Genomic DNA, 20,055 nt, shown 5'->3' with positions numbered 1-20,055 from the left:
CATCCTGTGAGATCTGTCACAAAGTTAAGCCTAGAAACCAAAGTTCCTTCCCAATTAAAGAAGGAAAAAAAAAAAAAAAAACCCACCACCTATTCAAAACAAAGCAGAGAATTTGTATAATATTTGAAGGTACCTAAGGTACATAAGAAGCTTTTTTGAAGGTAACTTTTAAGTTCTAGGAAGTCCTGTTGAATTTCCTTATATTGGTTTAAAGTCCTGAATACCATAGATTTTATATCCTCTCTTGGAAAAAAGATGGAAGTGACATGGCAGTATTTCCTGCTGTTTTCCAGTTACTTCACAATACCAAAATAAATTAAATGTACTGTTGCAAAATTCCTATGAGAAATCACTATTCAAAAAATGGTGCCAGGTTGATGTTTAATGGTACAACTGAAGAGGAAGGAGCCTTCCCATTTCCATAAAAGAGGCAAAGATGCTAAAAGACAAAGGACTACTGTCAGTCACTCTTGCCTTCACAGGGTCACCTCTCCTCACAGCAGACTGGACAAGTATCAGGGCCTACTTCCCTCCAACATGGAAACAAGTCCCCTAAGAGCTGAGACTAGTGTGCTAATACCTGTTGTATGGTATTTTGTGGAGATAAAGGCACAGGAGAATAAACCCCTTTAGAAGTGTCCTTCAGGTGTTCTGAAACCCTGCCTTGTTACTTACCTTTATTAAAAGAACTGAAATAATGCCTAACTCAGCCAAACAAGTTACCCCTGATTTTTGCAAACAGTGATCTTCCTCCCCTATATAACACTGAGTCTCAGATCTTTAAGTTGAAATTTTGGGATAATAAACAAGATTAAGAAGATAGGTAAAACTGGGACTCTTAGAAGAAAGAAACAGCTTATCATGTATAGTCAAGTCTATTAATCCAAAAGCATCTTTCTGCGATTAGTTTAAGAAAGGACTGGTGGCTCACAGAACATCAAGTGAAAGAACTTCTTTCACATAAACTGCTTTCAAACTATAGCAAGAAAAAAATTTATATCACATCCCCAGACACAAAGACACACATGAACAAGAGTTTCATTACAGTATACCCACCTATATAATGGGTGTCACACTCACTAATTTTCTATTCAAGACACACTAAATTGACTTCATGACCCAGTGATGGGTCATGATTTGTAATATGAAAAGCACTGGTCTAGGGTAATCAAATTAGAACACCCAATATCAAACCCTAACAGGGTTTTTTTTTTTTTTTTTGAGAGGCTTACTATGTTTCCCAGGCTCGTTTTGAACCCTAACAATTTTTGACTTTATTTTGAAATAATTTTAGAGGAGTAGAAAGAATTGTATACTCTGCCTGCATTCCCCAAATGTGAACATTTTCATGTTTGCTAATTCTTTTTCTCTATATGTACAGACATACTTTGCTCTGAACCATAAGTTGCAGACATGATGCCTCTTTATTCCTAAATACTTTGTGTGTTTTTCCTTAAACTTAAGGACATTTTCTTGTATAATTACAGTACATTTCTCAAAATCGAGCAATTATCCCGATAAAATACTATTCTTTTGTCCCAATAATATCCTCTAACACTGATCTGTCAAACCTGGTAAGAAAAACAAACACAGCCCCCTTCTCTAATGGCATCTGAAATGCAAGAACTGTAATTCTCCATTTTTAATGGTGAGGTGAAGTAAATCTTTGCCCTGGAAATGTTTGCTTACAGCTTCCAGTCTGCTGAACATTTTATTTCCCTATCATTCTGAACATAAACCCTAAGTCTTGTATATCCAAGCAGCACAGATACATGGCTAGCATTTTCTACTTTTAGAAAAGCAAAATTTACCTTCAAATCGTTCTGAAGGTGCTGCGTTGTCTGCTTGAGGTACCACTCCATGTTCTTTTTTAAACTTATCAAATGCCTTTTTATTTATGTCATCTTTTTGATGAGGGTCTGAGAAATGAAAAACTTTTAATACTTAACAGATCATCTCATTTAATCTTTCATTAAATTGCGTAAGTTATTTTAAAAATAGGTGTTTAAAGTAACAAATGGATTTCTCAAAACTCACCAAGTTTTTGGAGACTCTTTGCTTTGCCAATAACATCTTTGGCAGTTCTTTTGACTCCAGAGGAAGAATGTATGTTCATGTAATTAGCAATAACTTCCCATCTGATAGGATATATTATACCAATAATATAATTTAATAGTATTAAGGAAAAACAAAACAACAAATACCATTAGATTTTTACTGCAGAAAGGTTATAGTATAGAATGAGCTCAAATTGGTAGTCTAATGATGCTGCTACTATAAATTCCTGTTGCCTGGACTAGGGTTTTTGCTTTTCATATGTTTAAATCAACTATATAATCTTGGTTTTAAGTCCATACATCTTACATATTCTGTGTACAAATCAACATAAATAAAACTACTTATTTGTGTATACTGCCATTTTTTAACACATTTCTTCAGAAGATCAATCATTCTGAAAACAGCCTCAGTTTCATCTATAGAATTAGGGATGCTGGGTCCCTAGGGCTTTCTTGGGAGTTAAAATCAAGCTCCAGGCTTGAGGTGGGAAGAAACAAACAGCAAGACTGTAAAAGAAAAACTACAGAAAACCTAATCCCCAGCACAAGCCATGACAGAGTAGGCCAACATAAGTCAAGATTTGTCTCATGATCTTCAATTTCCTAAGAAGCTGAAGCATTTTGTCCTATGTGTATGTGCATGTGTACTGGTGTAATGGGTAAGACTGACAGCTTCAAAATGTACCTTTTTCACACTTCTGCTGTGGCACAGAATTTATCTCTGCAAGTTTCTGTGATAACAAGTGCTGCTATTTGGAGTCTGTCTACATTATCTCCAGGCTCCAGTGTGAGTTGAAGAAAAGTTTCATTAAAACCAGTACCTTGAATTTGTTCCAGCAGGGAACAGATTCACAGCTTTAATTAGTAATTGTAAATCATCTTCTGACCAATTTTTACTTCCATTTCCACCTCCACCAGTTGATTTTTCTGTGTTCTTAGATGCTTGTCGCATACGAGCCTCAGCTTCTTCTTTCTCTTTTCTGATTTGCTCATTTATTTCTTCTATCTGCACAAATATCATAAGTCAGGGACTTAAAAGTATATTGCTACTCTACACTCTCTCCCTGGCTAGGGCTTTGTGATCCTCAACTCTTAATGTCATTCTCACTCTGACCCCATACTCCTCTCCAAGGCCAACCCAAAAACAAGCACCAGCTTTCCACTCTGGCTTTTCCTGCTCTGGCTTCCAGTCTGCATAGGTCTGCCTGAGGGACCAAGAACTGCCCACAGCCTGCCTGATCTTCCCAGTACTCACGTCACGTGTCTTCCATTAGCCTTGGACACTAATTGACAAGTCTGTGGTTCACTGAGTTACTCATCCACAAGGCCATTTCATACCTCTCTTTAAACTCATTCACCCTTTCTGCAGCACCCTTTCTGCAGACAATCTCATTTATTCTCTACAAAAGGTGAAGGCATGGCAAAATGGCCTGTTTTATTTTCAAGTTGTACCATTTACATTGTTCCTTCTAGTCTACCTTCAAACATGCACAAGTAAAAAAAGAAAACTTTTATTTGCCTTGTTGCTTCTGTCAGCTGCTATCTTAGAGTCATCTTTGGCTCATTTCTCCCCTTCAATTCCTTAGAACCAGTAAAGTCTCAATAATGCTAACTTTGAAAAGTTTTTTGATTCCCATCATTGCGTTCATAGTGTAGGTTCTTTTTCTTTCTTTTTTTTTTTTTTTGAGATGGAGTCTCACGCTGTTGCCCAGGCTGGAGTGCAGTGGTGTGATATCGGCTCACTGCAACCTCCGCCTCCCAGGTTCAAGTGATTCTCCTGCCTCAGCCTCCCAAGTAGCTGGGATTACAGGTGCCTGCCACCATGCCCAACTAATTTTTCTATTTTTAGTAGAGATGGGGTTTCCCCACGTTGGCCAGGCTACTCTTGAACTCCTGACCTCAGGGGATCTGCCTGCCTTGGCCTCCCAAAGTGCTGGGATTACAGGCATGAGCTACCATGCCCAGCTCATAGTGCAGGTTCTTAAAGTAAGATTCTCACAACTAGTCACATCTATCTGACGCACCTTATCCACAAACGTCAGATTAGTAGTACAATGTTGAACCTTCTGTTAATCAAAGATTTGCAGTAATGGAAACTAGTCAACAAGGTATTAAAAACCTGATAACTGGTTCTACTTTTTCTAACTGATTGTGTTTCCCACTCCTTTTCCCCATAATGTTCTACCTTTTCTTTTTTTTTTTTTTTTTTGGTCTGTTTTTTGAGACAAAGTCTCGCTCTGTTGCCCAGGCTGGAGTGCACCAATGTGATCATAGCTGACTGGAGCTGTGGCCTCCCAGGCTCAGGTAATCCTCTAACCTGAGCCTCCTGAGAAGCTGGGACATGACACCATGCCAGTTAATTTTTGTATTTTCAGTAGAGATTTTGTTCATGTTGCCCAGGCTGAACCACACTTTATACTTCTATTTCTATTTGATAGTTTGTGGTATTCTTCTGACCTTCATTTTAACTCTATCCTTCCTTTCAGGCTGGTTCAAACTCTACACCAAACCTTCCCTGGCCACTAAACTTGTGGCCCTTCCTATCCTACACAACATTTACTATGGGCTCTCCATCTTTTGGTCCTTAAGGTTCTTCTCAGCCTAAGTCCTTTGTGGTGCAATAGCATTAGGCATTTCTCCAAAAGAATCTAGGCATAGTGTTATATATAGTAGGTACTAATACTTGTTGAACTGAATTGAATTTCTGGGCCTGTTTTCTTATCTGTAAAATAAAAGGTATAGACTAGACAGAACAAAGATCTCTTTTGGTTCTAAATGTTATTACCCTATGAAAATACTCAAGGAATAATCAAAACAATTATTTTCTTCTAATGATGATTTTGCAAAAGCTATGATTGTGATAGATACCACAATTCAAACACTAAGCATGGTAAAAACCATACACATTAAATCCAACTTAAATCAACAACAGCACTTACTACATAAACAAAACACAGGCTGGGCGTGGTGGCTCATGCCTATAATCCTTTGGGAGGCCGATGCGGATGAATCACCTGAGGTCAGGAGTTCGACACCAGCCTGGCCAACACAGCGAAACCCTGTCTCTAGTAAAAATACAAAAATCAGCCGGGCATGGTGGCACACACCTGTAACCCCAGCTGCACTCCAGCCTGGATGACAGAGAGAGACCCCGTCTCAAAAACAAAAAACAGGCTGGGCGTGGTGGCTCACACCTGTAATCCCAGCACTTTGAGAGGCTGACACAGGCGGATCATGAAGTCAAGAATTCAAGACCAGCCTGACCAACATGGTGAAACCCCGTCTCTACTAAAAATACAAAAATTAGCCGAGTGTGGTGGTGTGTGCCTGTAATCCCAGCTACTCAGGAGGCTGAGGCAGGAGAATCACTTGAACCCAGGAAGCGGAGGTTGTAGTGAGCTGAGATTGTGCCACTGCTCTCCAGCCTGGGCGACACAGCGAGACTCCGTCTCAAAACAGAAAACAAACACACAAAACAACAACAAAAAAACAGTGGGAAACACAGAGAAATCAGATACTGTTTGTACTTGGTGACTTATATATTAGGTAAAGAAACAGGTAAAAGCAGAATTAAATGCTACATATAGGTAGGAGTGATGTGTTCTTCTATTACCTGTTTTTCCAAAGCAGCCTTTCCTACTTCTTTTGTGCATGATGTGAGTGTTTCATTCAAGCACTGTAAGCTAAAGAAAAAAAAAAAAAAAAAGAAGAAATGAAACTTTATCCTAAGCTCAAGTGAAGACTTCAATAGCAGTTCCATAGGTATACCTTGCCAGTTCAAGCCGATCACAAAGTTTTTCCACTTCTTCCATCATTTTAACCCGCTCTGCCTCATTATCAGAAAAATGATTCCAGGTCTAAAAGCACAAACACAAAAATTATCTTATATCTACTCACACTCAAAAATACATCCATCAACGTAATTACAAAGCATGAGCTCTTAGGAGTTCCTGATGTGAACATACATAATGGCCTTCTGCCCATCCCCAGCTGTACTTCCACGGTACCTCCCAGGGCTCTCCCTGATCACCTAGCAATAAAAAGCATTATATACCAAGTTGGAGGTACATACCAAGGAGAAGCATAACAGAAAAAAGAATGCCTAGGGATGTTATAAAAAGTCAGAATGATTCCTTAGAGAATCACTTAAGGATCAAGAAATTCTGTATGATGACTCAAAATCCCTTTGTTTGGCGACCTGTTGCAATGTGTGCTGAACTGTAAAATCTGGAAATTTTAAATGTGAAATTAAAAAGATGACAGTGTGTGCTTAGGAACAAGAGGTATTAGCAAAAGTTTCAATTAACTAAAGACTATGCTCGGAATGGAACAGCATGATGCACAAGAAGTAACTGGCAAGTACTTGCCATGCTTTAAGCTGCTGTTGAGACTTATGTCTCCCATTCCTCACTTCTCCTTGCTTCCTTAATCCATGCAATCTGCCTCTCACTAAGGTTCCAGTGCTTCTATTACTATTCACTCTTCCCTAGGCTTCCAAAAGCACTACTGATTTTCTTCCTACCTGCCTGGTCACTCCTTCTCAGGCTTCTTTTCCTCTATCAGTACCTTATGTACTGGTGTTTTGCCAGAGTCCCAGCCTCCACTCTCCTCACTCTATACCCTCTCCCAGGGTGATCTTCTATATCTGCAGAGTTTCTAGTGCTATCAAGATGTGGAAGAGTCTGTGATAATCCTGTTCTTGAACTTACACACTCAATCATGTGCCAAGTTATCTCCATTTGAGTGTCCCAAGAAGCTCAACACACCCTAAACTGAAATCATTTTTGCCAAGTCTTTTCCTCCTCCTTTGTTTTCTACTTCCCTGAATGCTACCAGCGTCATCCATCCAGTATTCCATGCAATAAACCAAGGCATATAAAGATCTCACTCCTTCTGTTACCTCCAACATATAATCAATCCCAACAGGCAATAGCCTAGTCTACTTCCTGAATCTCTCTCCCTTTCATCTACCTTTTTCCATCCCTATCATCTCTGAGTTCAGGCCACAATACTCTCTCACCCGGATTGTGGCAAAAGACTCCTAAATTAGTCTCTCTGCCTCTAGTCTTCTCAGCACCCTGACCAAAACCAACTCAGGATCGGAGTAAGCTCTTTAGCAAGACGTATAAAGCCCTTTAAGACCAGGCTCCTCCTTACCTCCTCAGGTGCCCCTGGTTCATTAAATCTCATTTCTCTGGATCTCTGCATTCTCAATACTCCATCTGTCTTATCCTTAATCCTGTGTACATACTGCTTCACCTGGCTAAATCCTACTAGATGCAGAATGCCTTCCTTGACTACCTTTTTGGTACCTTCTCATCCTAATACCTACCTTGAAGTGTTGGAATAGCTTGTTTACTTTTCATCACTAATCAGTAGACTCCTTGAAAGAACTGTGCAATCATTACATTCACATCAATTACAACTGCTTGGTACATAGTAAATGCTCATCAGATATGGATTTACGATAATCTGGTGAGTATTTACTCTGAATGAATAAATTATGTGAGAAAGGAGCAAGAAAACAAAGTTTCCAAATGTCAGGACTTTTATTTATGCATAATCTCTAAGAACTATTCAAGCTTTATTTCCTGATTGGCCTTTTAAGGTTCTTGCTGAATGTGCCAAGCACTACATGTGAATTATCTCATTTAATCTTCACAACTCTGTGACTAGGTATCATTTCAACTATAGAAGAGGTGAGGAAAGTGACGCACAAAAGTGTTGAGGTAATCTCCTGAGGGTCCCACAGCTAGTAAGAGGTAAGCAGAGAATAGCCTCAAACCCAGGTGGCTTGCCCTGAGCCCATGCTCTTTACCACTTTGATAACACTGCATCCTTCTGAAAACAATCTTCTATACAGTGGAATCTGAGAAAAATATGTATGTTTTCAAATTTGGATTTTCTTTTTCCTTATTAAAATGCCTAAAGAAACAAGTGCTTGTATTTTTATTAAGCCTCTTTCAATGTCAGCTGATGGGGCAAGTTAATTTCAATTGTATTATTATCTGAAGATTTAGGATAGCATATATTAGACCATACATGTCTACAGCCTTCTAGATAGTCACATAAAAGATAATTTTTCTATACATATTATGCATTTACATACTTGCTAGATTCAACTACAATGGACAATGGTATAGTACACAATATTCTTTGTGTGGCAATCTCTATTATAGCTTGGAATTCCACCAATTTATTCATTCAATGTTGTTTAGTAAGGAACAGTACTGTCCTGTGACTTTACCAGCTTAAAATATAAGAATTAGCTCTTAGTCAAAATTATACTTAAAAACTTTTCCGGTTTTTGGTAAATACTTTCTAGTGGAAACTGTATTTGAATGAAAACTGCCAGTACTCACTCAAATGATACCATTTTAGATAAAACTGAAAGCTTTTAGAACTTTAAAAACAAGTTAAAACTTTTTAAAAAACTTTCTAAGCTAAAAATTAATTTTACACCAATAGGAAGCAACAACCTAAAACCAAATTGTGGCACCTTCTCAGAAAAATGATCTGGTTTCTCCAACAAATCAGTGGCAATGGTGTGAGGTGGGGAGAAGTGGTGATACAGAGGTGTTACAGAACTAGAGGGTCTTAAGAACAACCAGGAGACACAACAACTGAAGTATTTATATTGTATTGACCTTATTTGGGTCCTAATTTGAATACACCAACTATAAAAAGACATTGCTGAGGCTGGGTGTGGTGGATCATGCCTATAATCCCAGCACTTTGGGAGGTCGAGGTGGGTGGATCATGGGGTCAGGAGTTTTACACCAGCCTGGCCAATACGGTGAAACCCTGTCTTGACTAAAAATACAAAAATTGGCTGGGAATGGTGGCAGGTGCCTGTAGTCTCAGCTACTCAGGAGGCTGAGGCAGAAGAATCGCTTGAACCCGGGAGGCGGAGCTTGCAGTGACCTGAGCTCACGCTACTGCACTCCAGTCTGAGTGACAGAGCAAGACTCCATCTCAAAAAAAAAAAGACATGGCTGAGATAACTGAAGATATGAATATAGACACAGTTTCAGAATATATATATATTTTTTTTTTGAGACAGAGTCATGCTCTGTCGCCCAGGCTGGAGTGCAGTGGCATGATGTCTGCTCACTGCAAGCTCCGCCTCCCGCGTTCACGCCTTTCTCCTGCCTCAGCCTCCTGAGTAGCTGGGACTACAGGTGCCTGCCACCATGCCCAGGTAATTTTTTGGATTTTTAGTAGAGACGGGTTTTCACTATGTTAGCCAGGATGGTCTCGATCTCCTGACCTTGTGATCCACTAACCTTGGCCTCCCAAAGTGCTGGGACAGTTTCAGAATATTAACTTTTTTTTTGGTTTGATAATGGTAAGAAAAAAACTATCAGGGTTGAAAACTGAAATATGTAAGGTGAAATTTAGAAAAAGTTAAAAACACACTGAGATAAAATTAAACCTGTTTAGTTGTAGTTGTCTGTTCGTTTGTTTTTTTCGAGGAGTCTAACTGTGTCTCCCAGGCTGGAGTGCAGTGGCGCAATCTCGGCTCACTGCAATTTCCGCCTCCTGGTTCAGGCAGTTCTCCTGCCTCAGCCTCCCGAGTAGCTGGGATTACAGGCACATGCCATTGGGCCTGCCTAATTTTTGTATTTTTAGTGGGGATGGGGTTTCACCATGTTGGCCAGACTGGTCTTAAACAACTGACCTCAAGTGATCTGCTCGCCTTGGCCTCTCAAAGTGCTGGGGTTACAGGCATGAGCTACCATGACCAGACTCGTTTAGTTATAATTGCATAGTAAAGAAAAGAAATACATTTATGCTTGGACAAGTGCAGTGGCTCATGCCTATAATCCTAGCATTTTGGGAGTCCAAGGTGGGTGGATCACTTGAGGCCAAGAGTTCGAGACCAGCCTGGCCAACATGACGAAACCCCTCTCTACTAAAAATACAAAAATTAGCTGGGAGTGGTGCTGTGCACCTGTAATCCCAGCTACTTGGGTGGCCAAGGCATGAGAATGGCTTGAAGTGGGGAGGTGGAGGTTGCAGTGAGCCGAGATGGCATCACTGCACTCCAGCCTGGGTGACTGAGTGAGACTCTGCCTCAACAACAACAACAACAACAACAACAACAACTTAATTAAAAATTGTTCTTTTGGCTAGGCGCAGGTGGCTCACGCCTGTAATCCCAACACTTTGGGAGGCTGAGATGGGTGGATCACGAGGTTAGGAGTTCAAGACCAGCCTGGCCAACACAGTGAAACCCCGTCTCAACTAAAAATACAAAAAATTAGCTGGGCATGGTGGCGGGTGCCTGTAATCCCATCTACTCAGGGGGCCGAAGCAGGAGAGTTGCTTGAACCCAGGAGGCGGAGGTTGCAGTGAGCCAAAATCGTGCCATTGCACTCCAGCCAGGTGACAGTGCGAGATGCCATTTCAAATAAATAAATAAATAAAAATATTTTTTTTTTTCAAGAAATATTTTGGTCAGGCGCAGTGGCTCATGCCTTTAGTCCCAGCACTTTGGGAGGCTGAGGTGGGGAGATTGCTTGAGGTCAGCAGTACGAGACCAGCTTGGCCAACATGACGAAACCCTGTCTCTACTACAAATACAAAAATTAGCTGGGCGTGGTGGCACGCGCCTGTAATCCCAGCTACTTGGAAGCTGAGGTGGGAGAATTGCTGGAACCTCGGAAGGGGAGGTTGCAGTGAGCCAAGATCACGCCACTGCACTCCAGTCTGGGCAACAGAGTAAGACTCCGTCTAAAAAAAAAAAAAAGAAAAAGAGAACTGTTTTTTGATTAATCAGCAACTTGATTTACTTGTGCCTAGTGTTTGTTCAGTCTGACATACCTTGCATGAGTTTCGAAGTTTTTGCCTTTCCTTCTTAATGGCTTTTTTCTGGAGATCTTTTTCCTTCTTTGCCAACAATGCTTGCTGTCTAACTTCCTCCTCTTCTTTCTCCTTAGCTAACCGAGCAGCTTCTAATTCAGCTTGCCTTTGCTTTAAAAAAAGGGAGTAAAATCATTTTAATAAAGTAAAATTCCTAAATGCTTTATATTTTTTAAAATTTAAACTTTTAATAAATTATATTAGGAAAAAAGGCAACATAAACTTATTGAAAACTGAAGGATGAACTGGGAAAGGCAGCTGGTAAAGATCCATAGACATTTATTAGAAAATGTAAAATTGACATTAGAAATAAACATAATATTAAAGGAACGTATGACACCCTTTTTTTGCTCAATAAAAATTTGCTGGTAAGGAAGATCTCTCTCAATTATACCAACTTGTCATGATTCATTCACAGTAGCACCCAATTCTCTGCTTTCAAATTATAGTTTTTTAAAAAAATAGATGTGAAGAATAAAGATGTATTTTTTAAATTTTTTATTATACTTTAAGTTCTAGGGTACATGTGCACAACATGCAGGTTTGTTACATATGTATACATGTGCCATGTTGGTGTGCTGCACCCATTAACTCGTTATTTACATTAGGTATATCCCCTAATGCTATCCCTTCCCCCTCCACCCACCCGACAGGCCCCGGTGTGTGATGTTCCCCTTCCTGTGTCCAAGTGTTCTCATTGTTCAATTCCCACCTATGAGTAAGAACATGAGGTGTTTGGTTTTCTGTTCTTGCGATAGTTTGCTGAGAATGATGGTTTCCAGCTGCATCCATGTCCCTACAAAGGACATGAACTCATCCTTTTTTATGGCTGCATAGTATTCCATGGTGTATATGTGCCACATTTTCTTAATCCAGTCTGTCACTGATGGACATTGGGGTTGGTTCCAAGTCTTTGCTATTGTGAATAGTGCCACAATAAACAAACGTGTGCATATGTCTTTATAGCAGCATGATTTATAATCTAGAGATTTCATAAACATTTAAAGTCCACCTTCATTAAATGTTGTCTTACTTTTTCTTTAGCTTCTTGCTCCTTCCGTTTAGCTTCTGCTTTTGCTTTCTTTTCTGCTTCTTTCTTGGCTTTTTCTTCTTCCTTGAACTTTTTTATCCTTGGATCACAGCTATATGCATTGTCTACCAAAAGAAAAAGTTGATCTCATTTTGAATTTCTAATATTTAGGGGACTTAAAAAAAAATCAATTATACTTACCAACTAATGTTCTTATTCTGTTCATTTCTTCTTTTTTTCTTTGTGCTCTTGTTGCTCTGTTCTGCTTTTCAATCCATCTCCTCTCATCACGACTATAAAACAGAAAATACTGGAAACAAACTACTGCTTATAGATACTGTGACTGGAAAATGTAATATTTTATAAAATATTAATATGTAAATAACATCCTAGAAGGTTAAAATGCTGTGTCATTACTAACATTAAACAATGACTTATGTTGGCCAGGCTGGTCTCGAATTCCTGACCTCAGGTGATTCACCTGCCTCAGCCTCCCAAAGTGCTAGGATTACAGGCATGAGCCAGCAGGCCTGGACTAAACAGTGGTTCTATTTAATATTAATTCTGGTTATTTTTTGGGCATTCATGTCAAAAGCATTTCTGCACACATACAAAAAACAAACAAACAAACAAACAAAACCTAATAAAACCTAGGTTAAGCAACCAGAAGAAAAAGATTTTGCTGAACTGCGCTGACGTTATATTCCCTGGCAATTTCTTAAGCATATCCTAACCAATTATTGATCTGGGCCCACCTAGTTTAACTTGTGAGAAAGGATTTCAAAATATTAAAAAATTGTTTAAAAAAGATGTACAAAGAGAAAAATTTGAAAGACAATTTATGTGACATAGTTTTACATCATCACAAATACCAGAGAACCAAATAAACACCTTCCATTATTAATGATTTGCATACATACCATTCCGCTTTTTCTTTTTCTTCTTCATCTAAATAAGAAAATTCTCTCCAAGAATCAAAATTATACCTAATATAGACAGAAATAATTTACAATCAAGAAAGAACAAATGAAAAAAATTCCTTTTAATGCAAATGGATGAATTTGTTTTAACAGATACCTTTCTTCTCTTCTAGTATTAAACTAAGGTCAAATCTTTCTCCTTTTTAAATGACATTGCATTTGGTATGGAAATCTAAAATGCACGCATCACTCCATAATCAAAACCACACTTCCCTGCTGTCTCTTCTTTGTTAGGTTTTTTGCTTGACCAAGACCTATTTTTAAATTTTCCTTGCCTTTCAGTTTCGCCAGTCTGTCAAGTCTGAAGGTAACCCTAGTAGTGGTTATCTCATCTCCAGTTTGTATCCTCTGAAGGTAAAAGCAATTACAACTGATTGAACTAAATCTTGTTATTTTTGTTCTACATGATTTTGTTTTTGTATTTACTAGGCATTTGATGAGAAAATGTAGCACATATAAAATGGCCACTAACTATTGTGTTTATTAAAAATTAGTGAATTAGTTACAGAGACAAATAGCACTGTCTCCTTCCTCATGAACTCAAGTACTTTTAGTAGTAACTAAATAAAAATGTACTGATTTTTATTCAAATGACTCCCCAATTTTCCTGTTTTACTACTATCGTGTGCTTGATATCTAGAAATCTCATTAATAGAAAACAGGCTGAAAATCTTAAAAGCCTAAATATCACAAAGATAACAGAGTGCTTTTGTTCAGTGAAGGTTCTGCAATTTGCCCATCTCAATTAATTTATAAACAATCAAGTACTTATTGAATACTTTTCTTTTTAAAAGATGACAGCATCATACAAACAGTATATTCACTTACCAGAAAGAATAAAATATATCTACATCTTCAAATGATGAATTCATATCACCAAGTTTAGGAACATTTTTTTTATTTGACCATCTGAAATATCAAAGGAAATATTCTTAAAATTCTCCAAAAATTATGTACAAAAGTTCAACAAACAACTTAATTTATTAAAAACAATAGTTTTAACTAATCCCTCTGATTTCCCTTCCCTACAAACTCTACAACTCGAAGATGTCGCTGGAAAGTCAGCAGTGGGGTATGAAACAACACAGGCGTGTGAAAAGTGAGGCCAGACATAGACTGGGGAGAGGAGAGAAACACGGGACAGCCTTCTAATCACAGGTTACCTTCAGTTCTATAAAGTACAATGCCATAGCAGCTGCTAGTCAGGCTAGGAAAAATGGCAGCTAGCTCCTTTTGCCAAGCTCCTGTCCCTAAATAGGCAGCACAACAACAACCTGTAGGCCTAGCCCTTTAAAAGTGTTAATAGTCACAGATGGAAGTAATTTCTACCCCATCACCACCACCACCTTCCCCTTAGAGCCAGATTTCTTGGCGCAGCACTTCATCGATCACTGCTGAAAAGGATCCTGAGGCTGCTACTGATCCACGTTTTCTACTCTGTGAAATCATTACACAGAAAAATATACTACTCCTTTTTACCACCTCAGCACTGTTATAAAACAAATGTGGCCAGGCGCAGTGGCTCACGCCTGTAATCCCAGCACTTTGGGAGGCTGAGGCCAGCGGATCACCTGAGGTCAGGAGTTTGAGACCAGTCTGGCCAATACGGTGAAACCCTGTCTCTACTAAAAATAGACAAATTAGTGGTGGCAGATTCCTATAATCCCAGCTACTCAGGGGGCTGAGGCAGGAGAATTGCTTGAACCTGGGAGGCAGAGGTTGCGGTAAGCCAAGATCGTGCCACTGCACTCCAGCCTTGGCAACAGAGCAAGACCCTGTCTCAAAATAAACAAGGAAAAAAACAGAAAGAAAAACAAAAAATAAATGTGAAATCCAAGGGAGAGAAGATGGCGGAAATACTAGGCGGCGCCAAACTGCTAACTGAAGTGGTTCTCAAATTTGGCTGCACAGTAGAATCACCTGGGAGCCTTAAAAATCCCCACAGGAATTCAAACCAATAAATCAGAATCTTTCCAGGGGGAACGCAGGCATCAGGAGTTCTTCCTGTTCTCCAGGTAATTCCAATGTGCAGCTAAGATGTGCTTTAAGGAAACCTGCCAACGCAGATGGAAAAAAAAGATGTAAAATAATATTGGTGCACACTATTTTAAAACAAACTTTAATGAAATATGTATGCTTTAATCATAAATATAAATAATGTTTTGTCAAAGAAGCCTTATGATAATCAGATGATCAAATAAAGAACAAAGGCTTTTCTCAACTGACAATGAGTCAGAGTAGTATACCCATTCATAAAGAGGAAATCAAAGAATAGAAAATTACTGTCACCTAAGTGTAAGAATCACACTATAAAAGTCAGATACTGTTATTTCTCTCTAAGTAAATTTTTTTTTTTTTTTTTGAGATGGAGTCTCACTCAGCCACCCAGGTTGGAGTGTACTGGCACGATCTCGGCTCACTGCAACCACCGTCTCCTGGGTTCAAGCGAAACACCTGTCTCAGCCTCCCAAGGAGCTGGGATTACAGGCGTACACCTCCACGGCCGGCTAATTTTTGTATTTTAGTAGAGACGGGGTTTCACCATGTTGGCCAGGCTGGTCTTGAACTCCTGCTCTCAGGTGATCTGTCTACCTCGGCCTTCCAAAGTGCTGGGATAACACGTATGAGCCACTGTACCCAGCCCAAGTAAATTTAAAAGAGAAACCTCCCATAAATTGAACAGAAATTTTACTATGGAAATGTAGAACTTCTATTTAGAAAGCAATATAAATGAGAACAATAAGTTCACCAGAAGGGCTCAATATTGCAGAGAAGGAGGAGGAGGAGGAAGAGACAGTGGAAATAACCTATAAATGAAACTATTATCAGAGGGAAAAAAACAGAAACCTGGAAGACTACAAGAAACAAGCCAACAGGGCACTACGATCAAAAGGGATGCCTTAACTCACCTGGAATTCCTTTCAAACACTGGGGAAAACACTTCGAAGAAATTATCCTTTGCTTCACTTTTAGAAGGAACTGAGTTATCAAAAGTAGGATCTACACTGTTAAATGCTCGTCTTTTCACTGGATCAGATAACATTTCATAAGCTGAGAAAAAAATTGTTAAGATCATATCACCATAACTTTACCTATTTTTTTCTTCAAGAAAACAAATATTTCCCTCCTTAAAACATAAAAGTCATTAATTTTCATATTTGAAAATTTTGTTTGCAGGTTGGGGAGGATTTAATTTAGGTAACAACAGCTTTAGCACTACTGGATATAACTGGACTTAACTCTTTCTTTAATTATTTTTCTAGTAGACAAGTGACAAAACAATATCACCCACCCTTCAAGAGAACAGATGACTCTGGGGAAAAAGAAATAGCTAGTAAGTTAACTGTTAGATCCCAAGGTTGTAAAAGATCGAAGGATCTTAGGCTTCTGGAGCACTGTGTAAGAGAGCTGGCAAAGAGTAAATTTGAACGGTGTGCATACAACTGTTTAAAAATTAGCATCAAAATGTAAAATCACATTTAAGGAAACATTTGGAAATGGTGGCAACCTATATTAATTTGCTTAGTGATGTGTATGTAAATAGCAATAAGTAACTGTAGGGTCTGTACTAGGATATAATCAACTTCTTGATTTAAACTAGGCTAGCAAAACATCTGAGGAACAGTTTAGTCCCATAAAGCATCTGAAACAAACAAAAAAAAAATCTTAGTATTCTCATCATTAAATAGAACACTTACATGAATTAACTGTAGGATGAGCTTCTGATAAGAATCACCTGGGGATCCTGTTAAAATGCAGATTTTAATCAGTAGGTTTGGGGCAGGGCCTGAGACTGCATTTCTAATAAGCTGCCAGGTGTTGCTGATGCTGCTGGCTGGGGAAACCTCACTTTGTGTAGTGAGGCTCTGGGGTGATGATTAGAAATAACTTGATATAACTGAAATGTTTTAAAATGTCAAAGGATAGTTGAATGAACTACAGTATGCATAAGAAACCCAATCCCAGCAATTAATAAATAACAATTACTATTAGAAATTCCTGACTCTAAAGCATTTTCTTACCTTTAGTTATGCAAGTGAAGTAGTCATTATCTCCTTCTTTTATTGGTTCACCAGCTGCTTTCCGTTTGTCTGGGTGATGTTTTAAAACCATTGCTTTATCTACAAAAATCAGTCGGATTGAGATAATTTGTCACTTTAAGCACCAAAACTAAAGATGAGCTACATGTAGACCATTTCTAAAATCATAAGGCTAATATTAGAATCTTTTCTCCCACAGTAAAATATATGATTATTCAATGTGAAAATTATAAACTGATTTATTATTATTTTCTGAGATGGAGTTTTGCTCTTGTTGCCCAGGTTGGAGTGTAATGGCGCGATCTCAGCTCACTGCAACCTCCGCCTCCCGGGTTCAAGTGATTCTCCTGCCTCAGCCTCCCGAGTAGCTGGGGTTACGGGTGCCCCCCCCCCTGCCCGGTTATTTTTTGTATTTTTAGTAGTGATGGGGTTTCATTATGTTGGCCAGGCTGGTCTTGAACTCCTGACCTCAGGTGATCCAACCACCTCAGCCTCCGAAAGTGCTGGGATTACAGGTGTCAGAAACTGCACCTGGCTTGAAATAATTATTTTAAGAACTAGCCAAAGTGCCCCTAGCCAACGACAATGACTGTTAACATTTTGGTGTATTTCTGCATAGATATTTTTGTTTTCTTAAGCATATGCTTTTAAAAATTCAGGTGTAGGCTGGGCATGGTGGCTCATGCTTGTAATCCCAGCACTTTGGGAGGCCGAGCTGGGAGGATCACTTGAGGTCAGGAGTTCAAGATCAGCCTGGCCAATATGGCAAAACCTGGTTTCTACTAAAAATACAAAAACTAGATGGGTGTGGTGGTGCATGCCTGTGGTCCCAGCTACTTCGATGGCTCAGACATAAGAATCGCTTGAACCCACGAGGTGGAGGTTGTAGTGAGCTGAGATGGCGCCACTGCATTCCAACCTGGGTGAGTGAGACTCTGTCTCAAAAAGAAGAAGAAGAAGAAAAAAATTCAGGTGTAATCGTATGTACTAATTTATATTCTGCTTTTTTCAATTTCACATTATAGCATTTGCATTTTCCATGGTTTTTTCCTTGCAAACTCTTCAAATTTTTCTTTCAAATGACTGCTTAATACAGTGTTACAAGTAGATTTGTTGTAATTTAGGCATTTCTCTACTGTTGGACACTTGGGCCATTTCCAATTTTGCATTATTATAAATAATGCCAATTTGAATAATTTTAAATGTAAGTATTTTTCCTTATTTAGGATTCTTTCTTAGGATATAATCACAGAAGTGAACTTTGTGAATGGAAATGGAACAAGTTATTTTCCAAAAGGCATACTATTTCATACTCCTATGTGAATATTCTTTCACCACAGCCTCAGCCACAGTAGGTATAATTATTTAAAATTTGTGATTATCACTGGTGGTCAACAATTTTTTTGTTTTTCATTCTTTAACGGGAAAAAGGAGGGGCTGTCTCAGTTTTTCTTCTGACTCTGTGTGTCACTTTACGATAAATAATGGCTAGCTGTTAACATCTACGGAGTAGCTGACATGTGCAAGGCCTGTTTACCAGTTAATCTTCTCCATGATCCTATGAAGAAAGTACTATTACTGTCTCCACTTTACAGATGAGGAAAACGAGGCACAGAGATGTTACGTAGCCACTACCACTGCAACTTGCTCAAATTTCCGGCCAAGTCGGGCTCTAATCCAGACGGCCTGACTCCTCAGCCTATGTTTGAATGCTGCCTCCTAATTCACTATGTTTATTGCTAATTTTTTCCCAACTGTTTTGTTAACACTTATGTTTTAAAAAAAATTTAGTCATTTTTATTTACATTTGCTGATTATTTCTTTTATAATTTCTTCTAGTACTTATAATAGTTCTAGTTTCATTAATATTTCCTACAGTTAGATTGAAAAAATTTTTAAATTTTTGGAATTTTAATATGGCCAAGAAAGTATCTAAACTTGTCATTTTTCAAAATCTTACTGTGATTTAATAATCCTTCCCTATTCCACTGATTTGTGATACTATCTTTATAATAGTAAATTTTACAAGGGCTTGTTTTGGTTACTTATTGTTGCCCTGCGGTTATCTTTATAATGACCACAGCTTTCTTATATATTTGATGGTAACTTACAAAAACTGTAATTTTTGCTTATTTTTCTTGCATCTAGTCCCTTAACTCTCTTTTGCTTTTCTAGGCAGATCCTATATTATCTACAAATGTATTTATTTTCTTTCCAACAGTTGTCTCTTATTTAATAACTTAACTCACTAACCCAAACTCCCAAAATCGCATAAAAAATAAAATGCAGGCTGCTTCACCCCTAGATTTTAGGTAACAGCATTAATGCCACATAGCTAAAAGTCTGCTAGCTGTGGGCCTGAAACAGTTATCAAAGTAGGGAATTAACTACATTTCTTTTCAAAATTCTTATCAAAAAGGAATGGGTGTTAAATTGTGGTATGTGTTTTCACTACCTACTTAGTTAGAAATCACATAGATTTAATATTATCTGAGGTATAATTTTGCTATATTAATATACTTCCTAAGTTGGATACCTGAGAGAAACTGTGTTCATGAACACTATTATTCTTTTAGTATACTGTTAAATTGCATTTGTTATTTTATTTTATTTTGAGACAGGGTCTCACTCTGTTGCCCAGGCTAGAGCACAGTGCCACGATCTTGGCTCACTGCAGCCTTAACCTCCTGGGCTCAGGTGATCCTTCCACCTCAGCCTCCCAAGTGGCTGGGATTACAGGTGCGCTCCACCATGCCTTGCTAACTTTTTTTATTTTTTGTAGGGAAGGGGTTTCGTCATGTTGGCCAGGCTGGTCTTGAACTCCTGGGCTCAAGCGATCCTCCCACCATGGCCTCCCAAAGTGCTAGAATTACAGGCCTGTGCCACCACACCTGGCCACTATTTTTTCATAATACAAGTATCTGTACACACTGACGGGGTACATGTGATATTTTGTTCATAATACAGGAACAAAATCCATTTTTTTTTTTTTTTTTGAGATTGAGTCTCATTCTGTTGGCCAGGCTGGAGCACAATGGTGCAATCTCGGCTCACTGCAACCTCCGCCTCCTGGGTTCAAACGA

At 38.7% G+C, this 20,055-nt stretch overlaps 1 protein-coding gene across 2 annotated transcripts in view; it reads right to left on the bottom strand.

Moving 5' to 3' along the window:
- DNAJC2 (DnaJ (Hsp40) homolog, subfamily C, member 2) overlaps positions 1–20,055 on the bottom strand; it is a 43,529-nt gene that overhangs the window by 1,472 nt on the left and 22,002 nt on the right. The window contains exons 4-15 of one of the 2 annotated variants that reach the window (XM_011985155.1): positions 16,955–17,053; positions 15,842–15,983; positions 13,761–13,841; positions 12,873–12,938; positions 12,154–12,245; positions 11,956–12,077; positions 10,884–11,033; positions 5,826–5,914; positions 5,671–5,740; positions 2,879–3,063; positions 2,038–2,138; positions 1,812–1,919 (exon numbers count right to left, since the gene is read on the bottom strand). In XM_011985155.1, coding sequence (XP_011840545.1) covers positions 1,812–1,919; positions 2,038–2,138; positions 2,879–3,063; positions 5,671–5,740; positions 5,826–5,914; positions 10,884–11,033; positions 11,956–12,077; positions 12,154–12,245; positions 12,873–12,938; positions 13,761–13,841; positions 15,842–15,983; positions 16,955–17,053 — 1,305 coding nt within the window. The remainder of the gene's footprint in view (positions 1–1,811; positions 1,920–2,037; positions 2,139–2,878; positions 3,064–5,670; positions 5,741–5,825; positions 5,915–10,883; positions 11,034–11,955; positions 12,078–12,153; positions 12,246–12,872; positions 12,939–13,760; positions 13,842–15,841; positions 15,984–16,954; positions 17,054–20,055) is intronic. The other variant, XM_011985162.1, reaches the window with a different exon arrangement.

Source organism: Mandrillus leucophaeus, unplaced genomic scaffold (assembly GCF_000951045.1).
Source record: "Mandrillus leucophaeus isolate KB7577 unplaced genomic scaffold, Mleu.le_1.0 Scaffold1068, whole genome shotgun sequence".
NCBI lineage: Eukaryota > Metazoa > Chordata > Mammalia > Primates > Cercopithecidae > Mandrillus > Mandrillus leucophaeus.
Note: the sequence above shows the minus strand (reverse complement) of the source record. Positions and strands in the feature narration are given on the sequence as shown.